The sequence below is a fragment of the Oryza brachyantha genome, chromosome 3 (genome assembly GCF_000231095.2).
Source record: "Oryza brachyantha chromosome 3, ObraRS2, whole genome shotgun sequence".
NCBI classification, from domain to species: Eukaryota; Viridiplantae; Streptophyta; class Magnoliopsida; order Poales; family Poaceae; genus Oryza; species Oryza brachyantha.
The window spans coordinates 10,629,378-10,640,889 of NC_023165.2; the positions used below are offsets into that span (position 1 = coordinate 10,629,378).

General features: G+C 42.3%; 1 protein-coding gene across 1 annotated transcript; it reads right to left on the reverse strand.

Moving 5' to 3' along the window:
* Window positions 1–1,860: 1,860 nt before the first annotated feature.
* LOC102714000 lies at window positions 1,861–5,452 on the reverse strand. The gene is made up of 4 exons (XM_006651283.3): window positions 4,271–5,452; window positions 2,705–2,768; window positions 2,568–2,602; window positions 1,861–2,316 (listed from the first exon to the last, which is right to left on the reverse strand). Exons 1-4 carry the CDS (start codon window positions 5,373–5,375, stop codon window positions 2,177–2,179), a joined length of 1,344 nt encoding a protein of 447 aa, XP_006651346.1. The 5' UTR covers window positions 5,376–5,452; the 3' UTR covers window positions 1,861–2,176.
* Window positions 5,453–11,512: the final 6,060 nt, after the last annotated feature.

Below are 11,512 nucleotides of genomic sequence, written 5' to 3' on the forward strand. Positions count from 1 at the left end.
CAACTCTGACGCCGACTCATTCAGCCCCAACAATTATGTTGACAGGAGGAGCACAACGCGGTGGCAGTAGATTTTGATGGTGCCGACCAGCTCTCGCCTGCGGCTGGCACCTCTGCCGAAGTCGATGCAGCCCACAGCGCTGACAACACCTCACCCGGTGCAGGCGGCAGTGCACGGGATAGCGGAGCGACAGATGGGACGGCGTCACCAGATGGTACTGCTACCACTACTCTCCAGCTATCTACCCGGCCTACTACACGGTTACGAAAAGGTATACGTAAGGAACAAATTTATAAAGATGGTAGTGTTTGGTATACCCTTTTGCTCCCTCTAATTTATAACGTAAGTCTTTCTAAACTTATCTAGATTTATATAGATGCTAATAAATCTAGATATATATATATAAATTATATATATTTATCAATTGATAAATTTAGAAAAGACTAAAAATACTTACAACAAGAAACGGAGGTAGTAGCTGATAATGGTGAACCACATAATTTAAATGAAGCCCTAGCTCACCCATAGTGGAAACAAGCAATGGATATAGAATTTTCAGCTTTGCTAAATAATAAAACCTGGCATCTAGTTCCACCGCAGAGTGGTAGGAATATTATTGATTGCAAATAGGTTTATAAAATTAAGCAGAAAGCTGATGGGAGTTTGGATAGATATAAAGCTCTCATAGTAGCTAAAGGTTTTAAACAACGATATGAAATTGACTATGAAGATACTTTTAATCCGGTTGTTAAAACTGCTACTATTAGAGCTATTCTATCAATTGTTGTATCCAGAGGGTGGTGTCTTCGTCAGCTTAATGTACAGAGTGCTTCTCCATGGTCTACTTGAAGAAGTCTATATGTGGCAGCCCCTTGGATATGAAGATAAAAGTAAGTATGGTTTTGTTTGCAAACTAGACAAGGCCCTGTATGACTTAAAACAAGCACCTCGAGCATGATACTCTAGATTGAGTAACAAACTGTGTGATCTTAGCTTCAAGGCCTCTAAAGCTGATACCTCACTGTTCTTCTTCAGTAAGGGAAATATTACTATCTTTGTTCTTATATATGTTGATGATATAATTGTTGCTAGCTCAACTCAGGGTGCAGCTGAGGCTTTACTGACAGATTTAAAACAAGACTTCGCCCTGAAGGATTTGGGTGATTTTCACTATTTTCTTGGTATAGAGGTCAATAAGGTACATAATGGAATTTTATTGACACAGGAAAAATATGTATCTGATCTACTCAAGAAAGCAGGAATGTCAAATTGCAAGCCTGTCAGTACCCCTATGGCCACTACAGAGAAATTATCATTACATGATAGATCTGTTCTGGGAGAACAAGATGCCACTAGATATAGGAGTATAGTTGGAGCTTTACAGTATTTAACTCTGACGAGACCATATATTTCTTTTGCAGTTAATAAAGTCTGTCAGTTCTTGCATTCACCTACGCTCCAACATTGAATGGAATTCGAGAGGATACTCAGATGTGTTAGGTCTTCCGTTGGTCTTGGATTGAGAATTCGTAAATCCCCTTCTATCCTTGTGAGTGTCTTTTCTGATGCAGATTGGGCATGGATGATAGAAGGTCAACAAGAGGGTTTGCAGATTGGGCATGGATGATATAGTGTCTCGATCAAGCACAGAAGCTGAGTATAAAACAGTGGCAAATGCTATAACAGAGGTAATGTGGGTACAAACTCTCCTTAAAGAAATAGGAGTCCCAGTTTCTCCTAATGCAAGGTTGTGGTGTGATAATTTAAGAGCAACTTATTTGTCAGTTAATCCAGTTTTTAATGCTAGAACAAAGCATACAGAAGTTGATTATCATTTTATTTGAGAACGAGTTGCTAGAAAGCAGTTGGAGATCAAGTTTATATCGTCAGGAGATCAAGTGGCAGATGGGTTTACTAAACCAATTTATGTCCAACAACTTAGAGAATTTTGTCACGATCTTAACTTAGATAAGTTATGATTAAGAGGGCTTAGAAGATAGATACATATATCTGTAACCATACGATAATGAGGAAGTTAGAGACAGATTTGTTTGTTTCCTTATTATTCGGCATCATCATGTAATCCTACGTTAGAGATGGTTTCCAACATAAGCCATATATATGTGCGGCCTCTCCGAGAGGTAATAACGCTTCCTGAAGATTCATAATTCATACTTCATGAGGCTGGCTGATCCTGCCTTTCTTCAGAGATTCTGCACCATTTAAAATCATGGCACATAACTTGCTTCTGCCACTCCCGCTCCCGCTCCTGCTGCTCCCTGGTTATAGAATCCCAAATCGTCTTCAACCTTTTAGCTGAAAATACAGCAGAGAAGATCAGCAATCGGTACAAAAACTCTGGAACCAAGAAATAAAAAAAACATGATGCTACAGTGTCGTACTCGCTCTCACACCAATAAGGATGATTAGGTCAGTTTTACAGAATACATTTGACATAACACTAGGTCTGGTAGTTTTCAAAATTTGCTCACTTTTCTACAGCCTGGACAAAGAAGCATCCCATCCAATAATTGCAATTGAAGAATTGCGTAGATTGTAATACCTACCAGTTCTACATGTGACGGGAATGATACCAGAGAATCTGAATCAAAAGAAGATTGTATTAGGTCCTCGAAACAAAGTCTTCTTATTGGGAGTTGAAGTTAGAACATGCAAGAAGATCCGAACGAGATCATAGGCTCACCTTCTCTTAATCCTAGGTATAATCGCCTTGTTCTGCCTCAAGCATGTCGATACAAAATCAGATCCTTTAAGGACAAGAAATTACAATGGTTATATGTAAGCTGAGGAGAGCAAGTGATTAGCACTTCAACAAAGATTTATAAGCATTATAAACTGGCTAAATATTCTACGGAGAAACAGTACACCTACAAAGAACAGTAATTCCCAATGAAAACCAAGTGGTCTGTGTGCCTTATAAGCACCATTGTAAAAGATGTAACATCTATACACTCCCGGAAACTATTTTTAGCACATGGGTGGATGTCCACCCGTATGCATGCATATCATCTAAATAGTCATAAAAAATATAAAAAAAATTAAAAATATAGATTAATATGAGTTATATCACTCCACAAACAAGCAAGTTTAAATTCAACTTCTATAAGTTGTAGCAAAAAAACAAAATAAAATAAAACTAGTATACACACATTCACAATTATTTTTGTTATTTTTGTTACCACATGTAGAAGTCGAATTTAAACTTGTATGTTTGTGGAATGATATAACTCATATTAATCTATCTTATCAATTTGTTTCATATTTTTTTATAACTATTTAGATGATATGCAAGCAACGGGTGTACATCCAACTGTGTGCTAAAAAACTGCGTCCATGCACTCCCCTGGTGTCACACAAGGTGGTCAGAACCATTCCATTCAAGGATAAAGCATCTCATCAATCAGTTTGGCAGTTCTCTACATCATTTTAATTTGCAAGTGACAACATAATGTTTCTGGAGAATATAGAAGAATACTCTGGACATACAATCACAGCAAACACTATTTTTTTACTAGCAATGTTCCATCAAATGAGAATGGGTTTTAATCCCTTGAGGGATGTCCTCTCGTTTTTGCATGACATCCAAATGGTCATTAAAAAATTGAGAAAATTCAACAAGATAGATTAACATGTGATATTCCACAAATATGCATATTCAAATTCAACCTCTATGAGTTGTAACAAAAAAGAACAAATTAAGCTCTAAGTAATATACACATATTCACAACCCTATTAATTGTTTTTTTCATCCAACTTATATAAGTTGAATTTGAGCTTGCATATTTATGGAGTGCTATATCATATATTAACCTATCTTGTTAAATGTTTATATTTTTTCCATAACTATTTTGTGGAGGGATTAAAAGGCTTCACCAAGCAGTGCAAACCATACAGGACTTCGAGAATGGGTTATAGAGCAGCAAACAATAATTCAGATTTAATAAACAAGTATAAATGCACAACTATCACGCTATCTAGCTCATGTTGGTGTTCCGGAAGTTGTGGATCTTTAGGCCAAAATTATCAGGAAACAAGTGGAGGATTTCTGGTCTTGTTTTAGTTTAGGGTTACTGAATTTTTGATACAGGGTCTGAGTATAGAGCTTTTACAGCACTGCCGGTAGCTCCATGCAATGGTCCCTAAAAGTGGTGGACCTGATTAATCTATGCTAATGACAATTGGCAGGAACATCTGGACATGTACACCAAGATAAAGAGGAGGAGGGCAGGGACAAATTAAAGATACATACGACTGCTTGAAGGATCATAGTGCCATGCGTGGACGAAGTGGGAGGTGCGCTTCAGACGATGTTGACACGGCGGCTCCGGCATCCTAAACTGATTGAACGCCACCAGCTTCCTCAGCCGAAGGTCGACTGCGAAGATGTGCGATTGGAGGAAGAAGTAGAGCCTGTCGGGATCCGTGGGGTGGAGGAGCGCGAGAGTAGGGATGCTCAACGGCAGCGTGGTGTCCACGTAACTCTGGTGGATCCAGACCTCGGCCAAGGGCACGCTGCTGCGGTGGCGGTGCCAGTCCCACTCCCCGGGCGACAAGATTGATTCGGCGAGCATCCATGTGCTGACCACCGGCACGTTAGGGTCACCGTGGATCTGCACGTACATCAGCCTTCCTCCGCTCACCTTCACGCAGCGGTGGGCGCCGCGGCCACCCCGGTCGTAAACGTCAGGACGAAGCTGGTCGGGAACTTGCGGTAGCGGTACGTGGAGCAGGTTCGGCTCCTCGGCGAAGGGATCGCCGGCGAGGAGGCCGTAGGAAAGGTCGACCCACCAGAGCATCCCACCGTGGGAGACGACGCCCTCGGGGTACCAGTCCCGGGTGAGCGGGGGCGAGCAGGTGAGTTCCCTCTCGCGCCAGTCGCAGCACTCCCCACCCACCTTGTAGTTGCGCAGGATGACACTGCCGGTGCTGTCGCGTCGGGGCTGGAGCTCAGCAACCATACAGCCGTCGTCGTCCTTCATGATGAGGCCGACGTTGGCGGCACCATAGAAGCTCATCTGGCGCATTGGTGGGAGCTCGGGGAGGGTGACTACCTCGCCGGTGCGCGCGTCGCAGATGTGGTGGGAGACAACAACGGAGTTGGTGTTGACAGGATGCGTGCCGAGGAGGAGCAGCAGGCCGGAGCGGTCGGCGGTGACGACGTAGGGGTAGGCTCCAAGGCAGGGCGGGAGGGAGATGTGGGGCGGCACGGTGAGGACGGAGGCCCGAGGGACCCTGTTGCGGACGACGGAGATGTCGGCGCCCGGCGGGAAGATGCGCTTCGCCTCCTTGTACCCTACAACCTTTGGGATTGCGGCCAGGATGATCCATGGCTCCTGCGCCGGCGGCGGCGACATGGCTCGGAGGAATTCGATCGGTAGGGTTGCGATGGGGCGGATCGGAAAGGGGAAAGGTAAAAGGAGCGGTGGGCCGGTGGTACGGACTAGGGACTATGGTCATAAGGTCCGCTTTCTTTTGTTAGTAGTAATAGTAATATACACGTATATCCGTACATAGTACCAGATACATGCTCCGGATGCTCTCCCGTATTTTTGTAATCTGAACAGGACACTTCGAATAAAAATCTGAATTAAATATTACTTTGTTCCTCTTATAATAATGTACTACATCCGTTTTATAATGTAAAAAGTTTGATTTTTTTTTGTAACGTTTGACCATTCGTCTTATTCAAAAATTTAATACAAATATAAAAAATGATAAGTCGTGCTTAAAGTTCTTTTAATAATAAAGTAAGTCACAAGTAAAATAAATGATATTTTCATATTTTTTGAATAAGACAAATGATCAAACATTGCAAACAAAAAAGTCAAACATCTTACGTTATAAAACGAAGGGAATAAGATGTTTGACTTTTTGGTTACAACGTTTGACCATTCGTATTATTTAAAAATTTAGTATAAATATAAAAAATGATAAGTCGTTCTTAAAGTTCTTTTGATAATAAAGCAAGTCACAAGAAAAATAAATGACATTTCCATATTTTTTAATAAGACAAATGATCAAACATTATAAACAAAAAAGTTAAACATCTTACATTATGAAACTGTTGACGTCCGATAATGTGTCACACATGAAGGCCTGAGAGTCACTTCTTAAAACGCTCCAGTGCAGGACCTAAATTCTTAGATTGCGCGGGCGTACCAGTCAGTTTGATCCTGCAACTGACAAGATATAAATAGTAAAACAAGCCGATCGGCTATCGAGCCGATAGGCAACTAAGAAACTAACCGATCGGACGTTGATGTAGCAGTATTTAGCCGATTGGCTCATTGATCGGCCGTTGAAAGCTTCGATCGGTTGAGAATCCGATACAAATATACTTGAATCATAAATAAATAAACAATGAGTACTTTGTTGCGATCGGCTAAAACCAACTTGCATGTGATTCTCTTAAGCCGATGCAACACAAAATAATTACCGATCTAAATAAATCCAACCAATTGGTATAAAAATAATACAGAAAGGCAATCGACTACTCTTCTGATGTAAATATGATAAACATGTAAATCGGCAAAGATCATCGGTTATAAACGACTGACAAACGATCAAGATCTATAGAATATCTAGCTCAGATTGCTAAGAATAATCATAGAAGATTGGACCAAACCAAGACAGTTCAAGATTATGCTTAGCAATGTCAGGATAGATACTAGATTGCTATCTAGCCGATGAGCCGATGACTAATAACTTATCGGCTAGTACTCCGATAAAACAATGAGCAAAATACATTGATCTGATATAAACCATCTGATAAACGCAATCTACTAGATCGGATCGAACCGTGATATTATTAGATTGAATATTTCAAATAGCAAATATCAAACCAACGTAGATTGCTCAAAGTGGTCGACCAGATCAACTTAAGACACGAAAGTGATCTAAGCTGAAACTGATACGATAACTAGCAATCGCACAACCAAATTAGAAGATCGGACCGAACCGAGACAATTCTAATCTAGCCGATATGATTACCTTGGCTAGCGGAACGTAGGACTTACCCCTTCGTGGAGATCAAATTGATGCAGCCTCGTGTCGGGTGCCAAGTTCCGCAGTGTTGAAACCTCGGTGAAGAGGGTGGCGATGCGCCGAGAATAATTGATCTATATTATACACTCAGGTAGATATTTATACAATGACCCCGAGCATTGATACGACTCTGAGCATACATATTTATACCCTCAGGTAGATAGCGGTCCATGTCGGACATGACATACGACTCCTAATAGATAAAAAGAAATAACAAACTCTATTTGGACTCTATCTCTAATTCCTAATGAATTTGACACGGTTTCCTAATAGATAAAAATAAAACAAACAAGTCCCGATCAGACTCTAATTCTCTTAGAGATAAAGCAAAAATCCTAAACTAACTCTAATTAATAGATAAAATTATGCCGTCATGCCTTGGTCTTAATGATTCCCTGTTAGATTTGAACTCCTCGGGATAAAATTTCCATATGTGATTGCACTTTTACTTATCCGAATTCAATAAGAAATTTTACCAAATTTTGGTGTTAACAGAAACAGAGAGAGTACCGAATACGAAAACATGATGAATATAAATCAGATTGAATACGTTAACGGAAATTCATCGTATTATTAAAACTCCCAAACTGAGCTTTCAAATTTTTTTCTTAAAATTGTATAGCACAAAAATTCCAAACTTTAGCCACTGGCAATACCACTTTATATCATACTAGCAACGATGCTCGTGCTTCACTACGGGTAAAAAAATATTACATATTAAAGAAACCCTAAAACATATCTTAGAACTTAGTAATAATTAAATAATTATGTGATCCAGATGATAACTCTCACTCCTGGTTTAAATTCTGAACTTTTAGCTTCTTTTTATTTTATCTTTCCTTTTCTTTTAGTTTTCTTCTCTCTTCTCTTCTTTCTTTTCTTGTTCTTCATTTCTTCTTTATTTACCTATTCCTTCTTTTCCTTTTCTTCCCCTGGGATAGTCCGTGTTTCTGACTTCTAATGGAGATAAGAAAGTCCTACACACTAAACGCACATTAACTCTAAAATTTAAACATATTTTGAATGAATCTAAAACATTGGTTGGCATACACGTTGCCACTTGCCACTAAACATGCGTGTGTACTCCATAGCTCACGCTAACCTTGTAAATAATAAAGGAGAATATGTAATTGACTAAAGACACTGAGAACTGGAATATATTCAGCCATGAAAAAATGAAGTAATAGGTCTTCCATCGCTTCTATGCCAATCCTTAGACCAATTTTTATATTTGGAAAATATATCAGTATCAATACTACTTTAGTCATAAACTTTATGGTTATTTATTAATAAAATTTAAACACAAATAAAATATTATGTTAATAAAATTTATACATAAATAAAATATTTGTATGTGAAAATGTTTTTCTCATCAACTTTGTTCAACAATCAAAATAATCCACTCTAAAATCACCATAATAATGATATATTTTGGGAATTTTTTAGGTGACAATTTTTCGGTTTTAAAATTATCAATATATTGTCTTGATATATCTGATGATAAAAAATTACAAAGAATGTTACAAATTTAGGATAAATCTAAATTTTAATAATTAATTAGTTGGGCTCTGCCTCTGAAAATAATCGGGATTCTTAAAGAAACGTCCAACCGAACTTCATACGGGAACGGCAACAACTTAAAAAAAAGGAAAGCGCTGGAAAAGGATGGAGCTAACAATTGGAATTAGGGCATCAGCAACCTTTATTTTGCAACCTGATAATAGTGCGGGACCCAACATCAAATATTAGCCGTACTCACAATATCTAAGGTGGTAATAAGGTCCATCTAGAAGAGAATCATCATTGCTATCATAATTGGATTGGAGCAAAGAAACATTTGATATATATATATATTATTCCACGTAATATATATATATATATATATTATTCCACGTAAGTACATGCCCTGTGCTGGTAATATACAGCGTCCAAGACGTTGCACTTGGGCGGGAACGAACCGGAGACCACTCGTTTTTTGGGAGCGCATCTTATCCGTTGAACCAGGGTCGATTTAATATGGTTTTGCACGGAACGGATTAAATCAAGTCATACGGACGAGGTGTCCTGCTCCTATAAAAATTTGTAACGGGGGTGGCTGAGAGGTGCGTTCTGCCACTCCGTCCGCTCCCACCTTCCTCGCAGCCCGCTGGCCTGCGACAGGGCGACAGAAATACAGGTTGCAGCGGGGCCATTTAACCTTTTTTCACGTATGTCCGTAACAAATTTATCATTGAACCCATATAAGATTCACGAGGACTTATATGTCATGAACAGCGAGCTACGAATTAACCATCAGCAGTAAAAAGTTAATTTCCCACTGCAGGGCCGCAGTCCCCCTCCGGCCCTCCCTCCCTCCCGCAGTCCCGCAAGGTGACGGCACTCGCTCGCCGCTCGGCGCGGCGACGGCTCTGGGCTCGCGTGGCTCGGCCGCGCGTGCCCGGCGTGACGGCTCCCTGTCCCCGATTTCCCCGCCCGCGTTCGGCGGCCTCGCCGCCTCACGGCCTCCGCCGCTCCTGGCTAGCCGGCTCCCGCGATCCCACCTTGCCTCCCTGCGACCCCGTCTCGCGGCCTCGGCAGCTCGGCCACGCGCCCTCGCCTGCCGCTCGTCGCTGAGCGCTGGCCCTTGCCGCTGTCCTGCGCCGGGCCACAAGCTGCCACCATCGCACGAACCACCAACGGTGGGGGCTGGGCGGGCCTGTGCTGGTGAAGGCTGTCGGCTGGCTCCCCCTCGCCGGCCTCTTCTTTCGAGCGCTCTGCTCCTCCTACTCGTCGCCGGAGATCAGCAAAGGTGCGGTCTTAGGAGCCTGGCTTGGAATTCAAAGGTGTGATTTTGAGTGTGGATGCAAGGGGATTGGGACTTTGGGGAGCAATTTGCTATTTAGACCACGAAACCGAGTAGACCACGAAACCGAGTGGCTTCGCTCAAATAGCCTTTATACCGTGAGCTTCGTTAAAATAGTCTGGTCTCCGGTGTCCTTCTGCTCAAATGACCTTTTTGGATTTGTTTGCTCGCTAGTAACAATTGTTAACCGGTCAACTATGACCGAAATACCCCTGAATAAATCAAATGCCTCTCTCCTCTCTTTCCCTCTGTATCTCTCTCTCGTTCGCTGTTCTACAGGAGGAGGCGATGGAGCGTTCTCCGTGCAATGTGCCACGCGATTCCCGGCCGCCGCCCGACTGGACCGCCGGCGCCACCAGCCCCAGGCCGAGCCCGGCCGCAAGCGCCCAAGCCGCCGCCGCTCTGCCGGTCGGCGTGCGGCCGCCGCCGGCGACGACCCTCCGACGCTCCCCCGACGGCGCTCCCTCCACCTCCACCACCACCAGCCGCATAGTAGCAGCAGATCTGGGCCGGAAGCTTGGTCTGACGGCGCTGGTTTCTTATTGAATTTTTTCTTCTTCTGTGATTTAGCTGGCTCCAAGTGGAGCACTGGAGTTAATCGGCAATATTTTCAAGCCATCACTGGAGTTCATTCAAGGAAAGAAGAAAAGAATTGGAGCACTAGATTTATTTCACTCGGCTTTTCCATGGGGATGAATGAACAAGAAGACTGTTTTAGTTCATGAGTGCATTCATACTCTCACAGCTCAATAAACTCAAGCCAAATACTTTACATATGTATGTACAAATGCAGCACATACTTTGTAAACAACATACAGACGCTATAATTTTTCCAGCAAGCGAAATGTCTGTACACCTAAAAGCAATTTTTCCAGCAAGCCAAAATTTTCCAGCAAGCCGTTGTGCGGCTGGCAGTGTTGGAGGGGGAGGGAGCGCCGTTGGGGGAGCGTCAGGTGGTCGTCGCCGGCGGCAGCCGCACGCCAGCCGGCAGAGCGGCGGCGGCCTGGGCGCTTGCGGTCGGGCTTGGCCTGGGGCTGGTGGCGCCGGCGGTCCAGACGGGCAGCGAGGCGGATGAGTCGGGCTGCGGCCGGGCAGAACAGCGAACGAGAGAGAGAGATATAGATGCAGTCACGAGAGAGGAGAGAAGCATTTGATTTTCTCAGGGGTATTTTGGGCATAATTATTGTTGACCGGTTGACAATCGTTATTATTGAACAAACAAATCCAAAAAGATCATTTGAGCGGAAGAGCTCTCGATACAAGGCTATTTTTACGAAGCCCACAGTTTGGAGACCATTTGAGCGAAGCCACTTGGTTTCGTGGCCTAAATAGCAAATTGCTCCTGAAAGACTAGAAATGTAGCTGTTTTTCTCTCCTCAAAAAGCCAGAAATTTGGAAATCATTTTTTCATACTCCATGAGTTTGAGGTGTATTTTTTAGTTGGGTGGGGAAGGGAAAAATAAGAAATCTGTATATTTTAATCTTGTTTGAGATCAACAAGTGCTGAGTAAATATCTGTCTCAAGTGTCAAGAATGTGTTTAACCAAGTGGGCTTCTGCACTCAATGCCTACTTATATGACAATTATACTACTAATAGAAATACT